General features: G+C 43.0%; 1 protein-coding gene across 2 annotated transcripts; it reads left to right on the top strand.

Moving 5' to 3' along the window:
- The first annotated feature begins 2967 nt into the window (after positions 1-2967).
- Positions 2968-17264, top strand: CIAO3 (cytosolic iron-sulfur assembly component 3). 2 transcript variants are annotated; one of them, XR_012996448.1, is made up of 12 exons: positions 2968-3057; positions 4616-4711; positions 6282-6425; positions 6754-6886; positions 7288-7422; positions 7766-7884; positions 9038-9167; positions 9413-9485; positions 12799-12936; positions 14000-14157; positions 15247-15623; positions 16889-17264. XR_012996448.1 is itself a non-coding variant. In XM_076351543.1 (11 exons), exons 1-11 carry the CDS (start codon positions 2992-2994, stop codon positions 15483-15485), a joined length of 1431 nt encoding a protein of 476 aa, XP_076207658.1. In that variant the 5' UTR covers positions 2968-2991; the 3' UTR covers positions 15486-16678. The 2 variants fall into 2 exon arrangements, 1 of the variants encoding a protein (XP_076207658.1); XM_076351543.1 differs by lacking the exon at positions 16889-17264 and having other exon boundaries at positions 15247-16678.
- The last annotated feature ends 96 nt before the right edge of the window (positions 17265-17360 follow it).

Here is a 17360-nt window from a genome sequence, read left to right as displayed (position 1 = left end):
TCTAAAGCCCAGAGGATAGAGAGTGACCACAAAGTTTGTTTCCAGGCTACAAAATATCAGTCATGGGTTCCTACCTTCACTCAGCTGTCCGTGCGGCTGGAGCCGACTTCACTGAGGCAGAATAGAGCAGGTCCAGACATGATTTAAAGCCTCCTTGGAGCTGGTCCTGTCTGTGGGTCCTACTTGCACTGCATGGGGATATTTCCCAGAGTTAGAACTGGCTCCAATATAGTCTCTTAATTCAACAAATAATTTAAAACAGTCAATGCCCACAGGAATGGTGTCCTACTTCTGTGCCTTTCATTAGCATCATCATGGCTGCCCTGAAAGGACATAGGTTGTCTTAGTTTGTAACACTGCCTTGTCAATACACCTGTAATTTTTCCCCTCTTTCTAGGGATTGCCTGTGACACCCAAAGAGGAATGAGAAACTGGATTGACATAAATCTTGGGAAATTCATAGAACAATCCTCCATGCAAGATCTTGTTTGCTTCAATGCCAAATTTAAGGTATTGAGCTGAAAATCTGTACAGAGTGATCAGCAATGCCATAGTTCATTCTTGGTAACGACATGTTGTACTGGGTTTCAGAGGAATTAAAATTTCCTACACAAAGGCCAAATCACAGCCCAAGATGTCATCAAATTTGCCCCCTGCTACCCCATCATGGTCACTAATACATTCATAGGCCTTAATCCAGGAAAAATGAACATAACACATAGTAAAATTGGGCACTGCTGCTAGCTCTGCCTTGGAGACACCACCATCTCTGTATAGAGCAGGGCCAGGTTCTTGCACAATCCCACCTGCACTTTGCCTGGGAACAGCTAACACGATCCAAGCACTGCTGTACAGCTTAAAAGTCTCTATTATGCAACTACTGAATGAGCAACTCCACATAATTTTGTATGAATGTACCTAATTCTTGTATTATTATTTGTCCTGTGTAGGAACTAAGTGCTCAGAGCCTGAAAGATTTGCTGGGACCTAATTTTGGGTTCCACCTTGAAGCAGGATATTCACAACAGCCATCAGCAGGTGAGTGAACGAGGACTTAGGAGTTACCATCAAGTTTTCCCTAGTACTGACACCCTTATATTCGTTTAGAATGCAAACAAATTCCGAGAGGCTGATATCTGCATAGCAAAAGTACACAAAAAGGTTATTCCTTGTCTGCCTAACGGCAGATTCTCTCCCACTGTATAGAAAATAATAGCTTATCACAGGAAAGAAAGGATGTGTCAGATTTTGCAGTGGGATCTCCTGGCATACACTCTGCTGTAAGCTCAGTATCACTGCACAGAATACCGCATATAGGGTCAATTGGAAAGTCACACTGGGTCACGCTTAGTTCGCTGTGAGGGAGCAGCAGGACTGTTGCACACAGAATGTTCCCCAGCGCTTTGCACAACCTAATTGTAACAGACTTCGCAGATGACTTTCACTCCTTCCCTTGGGAGTCTACTCCACTAGTAAAACATTTCCAAATGGGCTTATGGGAAAGCTATCAGGAGGTGGAACGGTTATTCCAGACCCTTGAACAGATCATTGTCTCTGTGGACAACCTCTGTGGATTCCGAACTGATTAGGTGCCTTAATATTTATTTCAGCACCTCCTGTAACCGGAAGAGCAACAACATATACGAAAAACCACACATTTCAGATTTTTTACTGTGTTCTCCCCCTCTGGCTACTAAACACTGCTTTGTAAGATCATATCCTACCCCTAAATGATAAGGTATACTAGAACAGAGAAATCTACACCACACTTCAATCAACAAGGGTGTTTACTTTTTTCAGAGCTCATCGCTTCTTAACAATAATCTAGAGGTGCAATTGCAGCATGTTAGTGTCATATAGAAATCTACAGTCTGTTGCATTCGTTGGTAAAGTATGTTGTCTGGAGCCCTATCTTCACACCTTAACCAGAGCTTTTGAGGCTGCAAGGCAAAACCCAACAGTGCTTTCAGGATCAGGCCCTAGACACTACCCATTTCTCCTTGCATTCTGCCTACAGCTATGCCTGGAAATGACATACAGCTCTGCTTATTAACAGCACACTGCACTTAGCACCTTCCATCTAGGTACCTCAGGGTACTTCTACAAACAGTGCAAAGATTTTTTTGTTAAATAAAGCTCCTGTTAATATGCACTAGGTGGCATCCTGTAAGAGCCCCAATTTTCAAGGCTATCCTTGAAACACCACTGACATAGGGAAATCTCCAAGCAGGGTCTGCAAAAAAGAAGATGCCAAGTTCTCAACCTGACAGCACTACAGCCTTACCAGCAACCTTGAAAAATTGCTACACCGCTTTCTCCACTGCTTCTCATGTAAATAAAATTGTTTCTTTCAAAGAACTAATCATTTCTGACACAGAGCTTCGAACCTCTAACACACAAAACATCATGCATTTGCATGAACACAGCAAGCTGTTCAGGGAGGATTTACAGCTTCAAATCCCTATGCCACGTGGGCAGGAACCTCACCAGCTGCCACCCTGGTGGGAGAGCAGTCCCAAGAAGGGTGACGGGTATCCAAGCCACCCCCACACGCCCGAGGATTTACTCTCTGCAAGAACATGAAGAAACCCAGCACAGGCCTCACACTGTTTATAAGGCCAAGGGCCATGATACGTCCCTCTCTACAGTGCCTACATCTTACCTCAGCCTAATACACCTTCCACCGTAGCCTATAAATCAACAAATGCCCTGCAGGCAGCCTGCCTGCGGGGTGCCCTGCCCTCTCAGCAGTAGACTCGCCCTGCCTCAGCCACCTCGCCCGCCATCATGGCCTCCCCTCCCCTCAGCCCGCCCAGAACGCCTTGCGCATGCGCTCCCCCCCCGCAGCGGCGGGAGGATGGCCCGCTCTGCCGCACATGCCTTCCTTTCCGGCAGTGTGGCGTTTCCCCTTTTACGACAGAGTGGCAGCCCCCGCCCCCGCCCCCCCCCCCGCCCCCGCTTGCTGCCGCGCTCGGCGGCGGCGCGGCCGGGATGGCGTCTCCCTTCAGCGGGGTGCTGCAGCTGACGGACCTGGACGATTACATCGGGCCCTCCCAGGTGGGTGCGGGCCGGGGGCTGCCAGGGCCGGGGGCGGCGAGGGCCGGCCGCGGGGGAGAGGCCGCCGCCCTGTCACGGCGCGGCCCGGCCCCCCGCCCCGGGAGCCGCGGGGTCGGCCCCGCCAGCGCCGCCTGGGGAGGGTGAGAAGATGGCGCCGAGGGGAGGTGGGTGACAGCTCTCGGCCTGGGCAGGGCCCCTCGGCCTGGCGGCGTGAGGGAGGCGCCGCAGCGCGCACGGGGGCAAAGGGGCCGAGGCCGGCTGCCTTTCAGACGTCCTTCGGGTGCTGTTAAATAAAAAGGTGAAAGGAAAAAAACACGGAGATCCCTCGCTGTCTCCTCCAGGCAGCGCGCGGGGAACAGGGAGGGCAGCAACGCTGATCGGTGCAAGCCTCTGCAAGCAGCTAAAGAGAGAAATCTTGGCCCGGCAGCCAGTCGGTCATTCCCACCCCCATCTGGAAACTGCCCTATTAAATGTTAATCTACATCCCCCCCCAAAAAAAAAGCTTAAGCCTAAACAAGTTTCCTTGCACACTACTCAACCGCACAGAGGCTCATGCCAGTGTACAGGAGCGGGTGGCAGAGAGGTGGGAGTGAGCAGCAAGGACGGGTCAAGACTGCTCCTTTTGGAGTCTTCAAGCACTAGCAAAAGTACAAAACAGTAATCCTGGACATATTTGCTGACAAGTACAGCAGAAAAACTATTCTGAAATGAGAGCAGTGGAATGGGGCATAGCAAACCCCCTTAACTCTCCTTGCAGTACTTGGGTTGCCTAGTGAAGTCTTTCATGTAAATAACGCGACGCGCTTTTCTGTTTGAAGTAGAGATCATTGTTTTATTCAGTGAGCATAACTGAAGAATTGTAATGACTTGTTCCTGCTAGTCTCTGAATCTTGCAAAATGTAGTAAAGCTGGATTAATTGGGGGGGGGGGGGAACGGAAAATGTTGGCAGAGCAAGGATGGCAAAAGGCAAAGAGAAAAACAGCTGTAGAAGTAGGACAAGGAGTCATAAGGTGCCTAAACAATAAAAATCGCAAAAAATGCAAAAACACCCTTGAGACTTCATCACAGAACAATACAGAAAACTGGAAGCAGTCCATCTGAGGTCGTCAGAGTCCTTTCGACATTAAATGAAACTTCATTGGCACTAGCCACATGTTGACTGTAGTGACCACGCCTCCATCGGTTAAAATTTGCAATGAAGAATGCACGATCATCTGTAAGATTTTAGAGAGGAGGGCTGTGCAGGCAAGCCTCTGTGCTTTTCAAGGCGCCGTAAAACACAGCTGTCTTCTTCAGAAAGAACAGCAAAATTGTCCTCTGTTTTTGGTATGATGCTGGAAAAGTGTTCCTTCTGTAAAAAAGGGGTAAGCAGTTTTTGCTTTTACATTTTCCCTTGGTGGTTATAGACGCTGTAAGTAAATCCAGCATAGCTTAAGGGAGAGTAAGCGGCACTCACTCTAGAACTAGTATTTGGGTTTGATCATTCTAGTTTCTATTAAATCTACCTCTTCCACACTTCGTTGCTCATCTCACTTTTGGGCTTTATTTCTCTTTCAGGAATGTATCAAACCTGTAAAAGTGGAAAAAAAGCCTGGAAAAGCAGCAGCTAAGATCAGAATTGAAGCAGATGGAAGCTATTTTCAGATCAATCAGGTATGTGTGATTTTTCTTCATTATTGTGTAAAATATCCAGAAAACGTGAGTGTATTGTTAAGTGTTTGAATAGTCTACAGCTATTTAATGCCTCAGAGAGGACCAAGATGTTAGAAAAGTGTCTCTATTGCTGTCAACATTCTCGTATCTTTTTTCCAAAGTCCAAGTTTTTACTTATCTGGTTTTATAAGCAGTAATTCTGATTTTGTGTCAGTCTTTTATGCTCTGAAACACTGACATTAATTAGCGATGATTTTCAGTATAAGAGCAGATAAGCTGAGAAATCTGTTTTGCCATCAATACTTAAGTATTAGCAATTCGTAGATTATTTGAGACAATTTCTTTTTTTATTGCATTATGTCATACAGCGGGAGAGGTCACTCAAAAGAGTTTCAAATAGATACTCTTAAATTTTGCTCTGATTTTTTTAATAACATTTCAAATTATTTCTTAAATAGCCTGCAGCATTCATAAGCCTCCTGCTTACAAAATTAATGCCCAGTTTTGGAGAATTATTTTCCTGTTTACACAGAAAAGGTTAGCATTTCTTAGTTAACCAAGCTGGGAATTCATCTAGAAACGGTACTTTCCACTTTAAGCAGATGATGACCTTTTGACTTAAAAAAGGGGGATACAGCACTTCCAAAGAAGTCTGGTTTCTTATTTTAAAATTTTAATTTAGTAGTACCTAATTGCTCGGTCTGTTTCTGACTTTATTGAGAAGTGAAGTTTAAGAGGAGAGTCTCGTGGGAAAACTGACTTATTCAGGTCAAATATTATGAAAAATACTTCCTTCCAGTGGCAAGCCACACACTGTCTTTGATATGCTGCCGTACAGTTCTCCCATCAGTGTCCATGTAAGTTTTGCATACAGAAAGATTGCAGAACACTCAGTATCAATTAAAAACGTTAGCGAGCTTGAAGTCTAGTTACACAGTCTGTTTAGAAGGAGTGAAATTCAGGTTCCTGTGAGGAAACAGTCCAGTACTATTCAATAACATGAGCAGCATCTGACAGAGGTGACAAAGCTGGCGTGCTTTCGCCAGCATAATATTCAGTGCGCACTGGACACTGGTGCTTAAAGGCTTGGGATCCCTGTTGTCTACAGTTTTGTGGTTAAAATAGCAGCTGCAATCTGTAGCATGTTAGCCATGCTAACCCAGTCTTCAGCCACCCCCAAGTTGAAAAACCGAGCAACACAGACCCTATTTCTTTCTGGGAAAGTATAATTTCCATGTTTTGGAGCAATATCAGCCCACGAGATAGCACAAGTAATTGGGGCCTAAACAGCTGTTCTGTATTTGATGAATGTTCTTGGTCTTGCTAAAATTTTCCTGAAGTTCCTCAGCATATTTGCATCTGTGTGCCAAATAATCCTATTAAAAGCAGCAAACTTCAAAGATACTTGTCTTCCTCCTCATCTTACTAAAAATAAAAGATACTTTCTTTTAACGATAAACCAAGAGCATAAAAAGGGCGACATCTTTGTTACTAAATATAGTAAAGGTGGGAAAACTGCTACCTAATTCTACACTGTGATCAGAACTGAGTCTAATCTGTTTCTTTCTAGGATGGAGGAGCACAAAAACTGGAAAAGGCTAAAATTACTCTGAATGACTGTTTAGCGTGTAGTGGCTGCATTACATCAGCAGAGAGTGTTTTAATCACTCAACAGAGCCACGAAGAGCTCTGCAAAGTGCTAACTTTTAACAAGGTAGGTGACAAGTCATGGCTAGGTAGGCTGCAGAGTTTGAAAGTCTTAATAGATAGGTACGATGCATCTGCAGAAGCGTGCGTGGAAACAGCGCACGTAAAAATTAGTTTCAGCGATCTGAAGGATCTGAGGACATTCTCAGTGCTCTGTTGTGTTTTTTCCGATTTTTAAAAAGTAATCATGGATTTGGAAAGGACCTTTAACGTAGTAAGTTACTGACTTCAGAGTTAAGCTGGGAGATACTTTCTGATGTTCTAGCGTGCAGAAAGTTCTGCATGTGCTGTATTAATACTGTCTGAACAGTGGTGTTTGTTTGGTTTTTTCAAAGACTGCTGCTCCCAATGAACAGAAATTGGTGGTGGTTTCTGTTTCACCACAATCCAGAGCTTCACTAGCTGCAAGATGTAAAATGGATGTTCTGGAAACAGCAAAGAAGCTGACCGCATTCTTAAAGAGTTTAGGCAAGTGTGGTATTGCGTTCTGTTAATCACAGAGGGGACTGCTGGGGTGTATGTTAAGCATAACTGTTATGAGCGCACAAGGTTGATGTGATTTAACCTCCCCACGGACTCATAATGTTTCGTAATCGGCATTAGCTAAAATGCAAACTGTCTACAACTTCAGTCGCAAAATAAACTTGGAGTGATGGAAGGAAGGAACTTTAAATGATTTGCAGTCCTCCTGTCACTTTTGCTCATCTTACTGTGCTGACGTGCTAGGGAAAAAGGTTCACTCTCAACTGCAGAGACTGATACCTGTAAATAAGACCTAAGTAAGTTTCAGTCTGGTTTGAGTGGAGGCTTTTTGTTGTAGTTTGCTGTATCTTTCTTGTGAATTTTAACACAGATGCTGTACTGCCTAGGTGTGCACTATGTATTTGATACAACTTTCTCAAGAAACTTCAGCCTATTGGAGAGCCAACAAGAGTTTGTAAAACGCTTTCGAAAGCAATCTGAGGACAAAAAGGCTTTGCCAATGCTAGCTTCTGCCTGTCCAGGTATGGTATTAGATTAGTTATGGAAATAATAAAATGGCATACTGAGTACACTAGAACAAAAATTCAGAAAGCTAGTCGGAAAAGTTTAAATGGATAAATTTACTTAGAGGATTACTCTCTTCACAATACAAAGAGATCTTGGTGTTAATAGCAGTAATGAGCTGTAAAATTACCTAATGAGCTCTCTAAAATGAATCCTGTGTTACACTTCCTTCGCTTTTTGTGCTGAAGTGAGGCTGAAAATGGTTGTTAATGGGTAGTAAGCCTGAGGTTGGGGGGAGGGTGAGCAGAGTGAAGGGGTGCTTGTTATTTTTAATTTAATTTGCTAATTACACTCTTATAGGTTGGATCTGCTATGCAGAGAAAACCCACGGCAGTTTCATCATTCCTTATATCAGTACCACCAAGTCTCCACAGCAGGTCATGGGCTCCTTGGTCAAGGACCATTTTGCAGAACAGCAAGTAAGGGTCTGAAGTATACTGTGCTTAATGGCAAACTGCTAAAATGGAACACTTTAAGCTGATTTTTTTTTTTATTTTGCTACATGTTATACATTAGAGTTTAAAGGTAAAAATTATCTTGCAGAAGCCAGCAAAGGCAGCATCTTTCTCACTTTGGTTTTATCTAATGAGAAGTTAGCAACTAGGGCAGTGACACTAAGCTCATGCTGCATGGACTACTTAAAACCTCTGTGTGTTATTTGGGAAAGCTAGAGAAACTTATTTTTCAGTGTCCTTTTGCTCCCATCATGTCTGTGTGTGGTATTTTCATGTTGTTTAAAGTTGGTGAATAACTTAAAATAAATTATCCTGAGACAAAACTTCAGTCAGTGCATACGTGCAGATCATGTCTTGTCTAAAAATTACTTGCTTGTTCCCAACTTAATGTTCTGTTTCAGTTTGACTTAGTTCTGTTCTCAGTCTTTGACCTTTGGAATCTTTCCAAATGTAAATTTGATATTTAAAGACTAGAGTTGTACTTATAGCCTAGATTTGTCCAGTAAGAAACTTAAGCACCACTTCTGATTTTATGATTTATTGTCCATTAATGAGCAGTGGTTTAACACTTGCATTAAGTAAATGCTGACATCTGCATACTTGTTACAAAACTTGGCAGCTACTAAGAATATTTGGCACAAGATAATGAAACAATGGCCTTGAGTCAATGACTTGTTTCCTTGGCCTGTACTTATTTCTTGGATGGTCGTGAGGTTTTTGTCTGACGCCAGATCATTTCTTAGTTGCTGATGCAGGGGCTGGGTTTTAGTAGCATGGAGGAAGCATATTCTAACTGCATAATTAGCAATTCGCTGACTGACTTTGTTTGGATCATCTGCACTAGCAAAAGAAGCGGGGGGAAACCTGTAAAAGACCATACTGCTGACACTTGCTACAAACTAAACTCGGGTTCTATGAGAGAAATAATTTAATGTATATGTAAGTGCGTGTGTGTGTGTACATATATATATTAAAAAAAAGTTCAGTAATAGTGGAGAGTGTTTCCAGAGGCATGGTGGCATTAGTTTCATCATTCTCATTTTTACCTGGAAAACATCTCTCTCAAGATAGGTTTGATATTGGCCAATCCAACTGCGCCGCTTTGTCTTTCTTCCAGCACTTAACGCCTGACCAGATATACCATGTAACAGTGATGCCCTGTTATGACAAAAAGCTAGAGGCTTCAAGGCCAGACTTTTTCAACCAAGAGTACCAAACGCGAGATGTGGACTGTGTAATCACCACAGGTAAGCAGAGCCAGAGGTAGTCCAGCTAATTTCTGTAAGCCTCAGAGCAAGGCGTTGCCTAGTTTTAATAACCCTTTGTCTCTGTTAGAGGATGTAGTATATGGATATTGCTGTATAATTACATTTTAATAATGCAAATCATGTCCTGGTAAAGATTGCAGATGCAGTCTTATGTACTTATCTGTGCATTTTGTTTTCCTTTATCCCCAAAATAAGAACTTTTTATATCTGCGGTTCTGTTTTAGGAGAAGTACTAAAGTTGTTGGAACAAGAAGGAGTATCTCTACCAGATGTAGATCCTGCTCCTTTGGATACCGTGTAAGAACAAAATCTCATTTGCATCTTCAGTCATGTTCTTTTTCATCCAGTATTTATAGAGTTCTTCAACAGAATTTGCCTTTCCACTACTGTTCTACACAAGGCTCCATGTGTTTGCATTTGATTTGTTTTCTTGTGTCACTTGAATCGGTACGATTGTGCATTAAAAAACTTAATCTACAGAATATGATTAATTTCCACTTTTGGGGAATCTGTAACTATTTGTTCTAGATTTTAGTAGTCCGAGGATTAGCAGCTCTCACTGTAAACCCGCAGGATTGCTAGAATTAGCTCAGTAAGACTATAATGGCAAAATAATTGTGCAGAGAAGTACAAATTGCGTGACAGTCATTTACTTCAATTACTGTTACTCACAGTATAGCTGGTGGAATCCCGCAAAAAATCAACCTGCAAACTTTGAAAAGTGAAAGAATCTAGATCAGTGATAAAAGAGTTTGCTAAAAGAAAGCCTGTTACTGCACAGTACTTACTTTGCTTGTATCTGTTCCTAGTTGTCAGAGCTACTGTAAGGATTCCAGAGTTAAAGCGTAAATAAGAAATATTTAGGTCACTCAGCTAATCTCTAGGAGTCTTTATTTGTAAAAAAATGAGACCTAAAACATGTGCAAACCAGATGAGACTTTAGTTGCTTCAACTGAAAAGTAACATCTGGTGAAGTGACAACTGCACAGAGATCTAAGTGACTACGGAAACATTAAAATCACATTTTACTCATCTAAATTGACATGCAGTGGTGGTTCCGCACTGAACGCTAAACCAAAGCATTCTCTTTTTCAGTTTAAAAGAAATGTCTTTGTAGCACTTTGCACGTGAATAAACAGAAAGGCTACGTGTGCGGCAGCCTTTAAGAATTATAAAAAATGATTAAGTATATGATTAAAAAACTTTCTGCTCAGGCTCTCTAAGTTTTTAGGAGAGATTTTGATACCCCAAATAGGCAGCTTCTAGCACGTGATTAGAATGCGACGCTAGTCTGTTTTCTGCTGTACCCCTTGCAGATGTGACACTCTTCTTTTGAAATGTGGTTTATTTCTAAACAGGCTTCAAGTCTTTCTAGTACAACCAAGTGCCATTAGCAGCCTTTGCTCAAGAATTGTCTCTTCAGCACATGTATGCTCACAGAGCTATGAAGGGAAGTGTCCTTACATGCAGCCTGTTTCCTAGATTAGTTTTAATTGTTTTAAACATTGGTCACTTCTGTGCTTCTGAAAAGAAGGAGAATGTGAGATAGAGACGGTCTATTGCTGTCCAATGCCTTTCCTGTAAAGGATACTTTATTTAAAAAAAAGAGTTCTAAAATAATGTGCATGCCCAGAGCCTCGGTTTCCTTCTGCTCCATTTCAGTGGCTCGGTAGGTGTAGGTTTCACATAACACATTTACTAGCACAGATCTATTTATGCACACTTTTTCCAGGATTAAGTGTCTTTTTCTGACATAGCGTACGCACAGATTGCTTTCATAAAGAAAAGTATCCTCAGCTAAATAAATGTCTGCATGGTTCAGTCCCAAAAGTACAACTTCAAAAGTTGCCCATGTAAACAAGTACTCTGTTCTACTTGCTTTATTGTTACACCACTAACAGAAAATTGAGAAGAAAAAAAGATTCTGAAGTGTTTGGGTTCCCTTAGGAAATGACATTATGGAAGTGTCAGTTATAACATAGAACTGAATGTCTAATTACTTGATAAAAATCTCTGGCCAACTTCTTAGGAGTACATTCTGAGCGCTAGGCCTCATGCTTGTGGTGATAAAGTGCCTCTATAACCTTTCGCTAGCTTTAACATACTCAGTAAATTGACTGGTTACAAACAGCACGGATTCCTCAGAACTTGGAGCGTTGACATAAGCAGTCCAATGGCGGCTGTTCTGCTTTATCCTCCAGCACGTGGAAAAGCCCATTAAGAGGTTATTACATTTGGCAGCAAGAATGAGATAAAGTGCCAGAAATCCCAGGACTTTTGCCGGTATAACCATTTGCTCCAGGCCAGCACTGAAGCTTACTGGCAGCCTCATTTTAAGAGAGTAGCAGTACGTGAGGCCAGACACACTGAAACATTTTGTTAATGAAGCTCAGTTCCTGTAAACAAGATCAAATTAAAAATAGTTTCTGAGGGTGATTGCAGGCTAAAGTGTTGCCTTCTGCGGTTCTTCCAAAGCTAAGATTTTTATCTGCAAGAGGCAACATCTTCGACTTGACTTGAAACTGGCCCGAATTCAAGTGTTTTCCCTTCTGCAGCTGTTAGTAGGAGAATGCAAGCGTCACTGCCTGATGAGTGCTTATAAGCAGATCCCTCATCTTGTTATTCTCTCATAACAAAAGCTATTGTTGTGGCTTCCATCTGGTGAGCTATTCTCAAGAAACATTATCTTGACCTCTGAATAGTTGGTTATGTTTTGGCATGTCAGTGAGATGGAATTATTTGTGCAGAACTAGAATTACAGAACTTAGGTTAACGTAGTTGTTCAATACTGAAAATGTGTTGAACTTGAACCAGGATCCCGCTGAGGACAGCCGCGTGTGGAGCAAATGTCCTGGCGTCGTTCGGTTTGTTCACCTTTGTTACGTAACTTTTAAGCACATGAAACCATAGCAACATGGATTTCATCTCTCCGTGCTTGTGATCATAGCACTGATACCTCCCAGAAGTGTTCTCTCACATCCCAGCAACCACATCTAAAGTAGCTGGTTTTAAAAAAAAAAAGTGTTGTAACACAGAACTAGAGCTTTCAATAATGAACTCTGCTTTTGTTGATGTTGCAGAAAAGTTTTAGCACTGGTGAGATGTCTCTTGACTGAGACAGGACTTCTGCTAGGTTGTGTTCTCCGAGAGGAGCATCGGTGGCACAGACCCATACCACCATTGCTTCATTATTTCCCTCCTCCCATTTCTGAGTGTAACCCAGGACGGTTGTAGAGGTATTAAACAGGGAGCTAACAAAATATGCATGTCAGGTAATTGCCCTTGTAACTCTAACGTATTTTTGATACGTGAAGATTAAGTTGGCAGTGCATGGGTCAGGCCTTGTTGTGGCATGTGACGGTATTTCCACTGAGCTTGACCCAAAGGATGCTAGGCAGCACAGGGTTAAATCTGCTGGGCTCTGAAGCTATAAATAGTTGGTTCCCAGGAGAAAGGGAAAAGCTAGGAGCTCAAAGGGAGCTCCTCTGTGGCTTGTTCTGTTGCTTTTGAGTCCCCTGGACCTTTGCATTTGTGCTGGCTGTTCTGTTTTATCAAAGATTCCCCTAAAACTGCTTCTTTCTTTCTTCCTTCCTTCCTTCCTTTCCCCCAGGTTTAGTGGTGCTGCAGAAGAGGAGCTCACTAGCCACTCTGGAGGTGGTTCTGGTGGCTATTTGGAGCACATATACAAGTACGCAGCCAAGGAACTCTTCGGAATTCAAGTGGATACAATTCAGTACAAACCTTTAAAGTAAGGAGTTTAAAGTCCTACAGAAAACTCTATTTTTATTGCATTCTGTTCACGCTGTTATCTTGCTGATGGGCTGAAACTTTCTTTGCAATGTTAAACATTTTACTTCAAGGCATGGGAATTGGCTTCTCACTCCCACAGTTGCTGAGCAATAAATCAGCCAGCACTCCACGCAGCCTTTCCCTTGGAGACTTCTAGCCCCTTCACCACCCACACACTTTATTCTGGCCTGATGGATTTTCCCAGTATCAAGTTGCAGACAATTTTTCAGAGTAGTTTAGAAGACAGAGCTCGCGTGGATCTGAACTTCCTCACCTGCAATCAGACCGATAAAGTAGGTTTCTTCCTAATCTAGCTAGCACAAAACAGAAAATCTTGTGTTGGGGCTTTGGGGCTCTGTTTTAACTATGTTGCGGTGAGACAGAAAACAAGTCACTTGAGATTGGGCATGGAGGCTCATTCAGCCGAGATTCCTTCTAGCTTCCCAGTTATAATATTAATGTACCATTTGTAATTAATTATATCCCTGATTAGCAGTATTTACTTTTAGGATTCTCTGGTCGAGGAAGCAGAAGAAACAGTACCCCTGAGTCTCAATATGAAATACTTGATAAAAATCAATTTACTTACTCTTTCATCAGGAACGGGTATTTCCGCTAACCTTAGGAGTCTGGAAGCCTTCAGTAATGGTTTGCTCCCTGGTTTTATGACCCACTACAATTTAAGAGTTTCCTCAGTGGCCTCACTAATGTAGAAGTTGGCCAAAGCCAACTCAGAAGGCCTATTGCAATAAAACTTTTGTTTAGGCTCCATTTGCTTAGCTTTAAGGATTTATTCAACGCAGGTGTTCTTCAGCAAACTCCATTCAGGTGGCAGGTCCTCAAACAAGACTGCAAAAGGAGCTGTAAGCTAGTTCCTTCATCTGTTTTGTTTGGGTGGCAAAGAACTAGGACAGCTTTCTTGAATAAGATTTCACAAAGAACTTGGTTCTAGCACAGGGCTCTTTGAAGTTTAAAATAGAAGTTAATTTGGATAAGACATTTTCTCTGCTCTTGTTCCTCAGAAACAAGGACTTCCAGGAGGTGACACTGGAGAAGGATGGAGCAGTCCTGCTCCAGTTTGCTTTGGCATATGGGTTTCGAAACATACAAAACTTAGTGCAAAAGCTGAAACGAGGGAAATTGCCCTATCACTATGTTGAAGTCATGGCCTGCCCATCAGGTAAGACTGCACAGGGATTTCACTGTTACAATCCGTAGCTGTAAGAAGCTATACGAAACTATAATTAAAATATAAGAACAATAGGCAATTTCTCACATCCTGAATATTGTGGCAAAGCCTTCAAACTCTTGAGTTGTGATAGTCACAGCATCAGAATTTCAAAGTTGTTTGTGTGTGTATTTTCCTACCTAGAAACTAGTCATTCTTCAGGATTTAAGTAATTACAGTTAAATCCCATTGCCCAAAATTTGCACAACTAGGGCTTTTAAGGAGGACCTCCTGGTTTTCTAAGCTCTTTGGTACATGAGGAGATTCTTCCTCTGAAATTGCACAAAATTGACCATTATGCTTTTAGAGAATGCTTGCTATGGCTGGTGAAGAAAGTCTCCTTCTACGTATTTTATTCCCTTTTCCGCTTTGTGCAAGTCCTCCTTTTTCTCCCTCCTGGTTCTTTTTGAATCTGCTAGCAGAGAGCATGGGCAGCTTGAGCCCAGCCTGAAGCGATGCTGAGCTGCCCCTCTTGGTACTCTGAGCGACTGCTTTCTCCCCGAGGGTCTGAGCAACTCCCAGCCCGGAAGGCTGCTCGGCACTGGGACGCTGCTTCGGGCAACCACACGCTGCGTAGCTCAACTCATAGTGCACCTCCGCCCCAACAGCAAACCCAGAACGTATCCCAGGGATGTTTATTTTACCTTCAGTTGAGACTCCAAGGCTGCTCTCACCTGGATTGTGTTCTGGCCCTTTTCTGGAGGCACGAGATGAGAGCCAGAGCTGCTGCCTCCTCCTTCTTAACCTCTGTCTCCCTGGCGCGTCCCGGCCTGCCCTGGCAGCCCTCTCCCACAGCTGGCTGCAGGCTGAATTAGCAGCGGGGCACACCAGGCCAACCATCTCCCTTCTAGGGCTGCGGCCCGCCCTGCTGCTGTTAGGTAACTGGGGAGTAAACCACGATTATAATGGTGTTTTCATTTCTGTAACTGTTTGCAGGTGCAGAGTAAATTAACTGTAGTTGGGGCTGGGGTTTGTTTTTTTTCTGATAAAGCTGAAGTGCTTTCTAAACTCGGTGACATTTTCTCACTTTGTTGCACGTAGGCTGTTTAAATGGAGGTGGTCAGATCAAACCAGATGGTGAATCCAGCAAGGACCAGCTTCAGCAAGTCGAGAGGTTGTATGAGTCCCTCAAGACTGAAATTCCAGAGGAGACCCAGGCTGTAAAGGAACTGTATGAGCAGTGGCTGGGTGGCGTGGAGTCAGAAAAGGCTGCAAAAGCTTTGCACACAGAGTACCACGCGGTGGAGAAAACAAGCACTGGATTTAACATCAAATGGTGAAGACTGACGCTGCGAAGCCCAGATACAGATACTCAGTGCCTTTTTAACTCAGTTATATTTAAGATTCTCAAAAGACAGCTGAAGTTCTGTGCTATCACTGGGAGTTTGCAATTTCTGACTCTCGTTAGGGATGAGAAGGTAATGTGAATATAGGCAGGCGGTATTAATTCCTACAGCTTTATAATTATTGAAGCGATGTGAATAAAAACCAAACACTGACTTAAAACACATGACAAAAGAAGCAGTAATGCATCCTAGCCTCTAGGCAGTCTTTAAGGACTAAATCCGCACTCCCTTTACAACCCTATTCCTGCCAGAACTGATGGATTTAAGGCACTGAAGGATTTGGCTTGCAGTAGACTGTAGCCTCACCGAGATGAGCTTTATGCTACGTGACAGTATTACTCGTCCAGGCCTTGCTGTATTTTCACAGCACTGAGTTCCACGGGTGTCTCTGTCGGGACATCCTCCTTTAGTTATAAACGGTCTCGTTAGACCTTGGGTTCTGTTTTTCCATTTCACTGCCCCTGACGGGGGTGCCCTTGAGGTCCAGCTGCGGTAGCTTTGCCCTGTCAGAGGGGGTGGGTACCAGCAGCCTGGGATCACGTGAGAAGCATCTTCTCTAGGGCTGTTGTACTGCCTGCTGAAATGTGACTTGAATGAATGTTTAAGAAGAAAAAGCTACAGTGATTTTTTTTTCCCCCCCCTTTAATTACAACAGTTCTCTATGACTGTGGGCGATTACATCTCTCTTTCTCTCCCTAAATATACAGTAGAGAGAGTCACAGAATTGCCACATCTACCCCATCCTCAACAGCCAGTCACTGATGAGCCTTAAATTCAGAGAAAACAATTTTTTACGGTGTTTCAAGTAAGAATTTGCTGCCGACTTTCTTTCCAACGAAGGACAAAGTCCTTGGTGTCTCTGAAAGGTGTTACTTTATGAAAGTTAATAGAAGGCGGCTGTGAGATGTAATCATTACAAGTAGCTTACCAGAACAATCCAAGAGGTTAGTAAAAACACATCTGGTTTAACGCAGCGTATTACGATGCCTTGTCAGAGGGCAGATGGATGTGAAACAGATTTGGTCTTTTGTTACTGGAGATGACGTGTGCCTGTCTTGCTATCTGTATTTTTACATATGGGTGTTTTCAGAATTACTTACAGAAAAACTACTGAATGAATAACTCTGTTTTGGTCTGTTTAATCTGAATATCAGCTTTCCTGGAGTTAACAGTGCGTATGGGGAGGGGAAGGCAGTAGTGGGAGGATTTGCAGCTGTACCTGAACTCGAGGGGAAGGGACACTGGCAGATGCGGAATCTCTTCTTATGACAGCTGCCAGTGAATATGAACTTAAGAATCACATTATTGAATCACTTAAATATTTCTCCTTTTTCCAGTTACTGCTATGTGAGGAAGAAGGACTGTGCAGAAAGTAGAGTTAAGTGGACGAAAACTGAAAACAAAGCTGCCGCATTGCTTTGTTCCTTCAGAGTAAATACAAACAGATGGAGCTGGTTACTGCATCTAGCCCAGACTGAAACCTTGCCCGGACCCTCTTCAAAGATAACCCTCACCCGGTTACTGCAGACCTTGAGCTTAGGGCTGTCAAAAAGCAAAGCGGTCAGACCTTGACCTGCCTCTTGTAACGGCTTCTCTGGCAGTACGTGCCTGTGTCCTTCTCAAAGCCGCCTCCGCTCCTTATTGAAAGCAAGCCAACAGTGTCAAAGACTTTTTTTTTAATGATGTTTTTAATTAAAAGCTTTACATTTTTCAGGTGTTGCTGATCAATTAGCGAATTCACAGTGTTTGTAAGGCAAGAATCTCCCACTGCTTCCCCCTCCCCACCCTATCCATTTTACAAGCAAGTTG

Source organism: Aptenodytes patagonicus, chromosome 13, assembly GCF_965638725.1.
Source record: "Aptenodytes patagonicus chromosome 13, bAptPat1.pri.cur, whole genome shotgun sequence".
In the NCBI taxonomy this organism is placed as follows: domain Eukaryota; kingdom Metazoa; phylum Chordata; class Aves; order Sphenisciformes; family Spheniscidae; genus Aptenodytes; species Aptenodytes patagonicus.
Note: the sequence above shows the minus strand (reverse complement) of the source record. Positions and strands in the feature narration are given on the sequence as shown.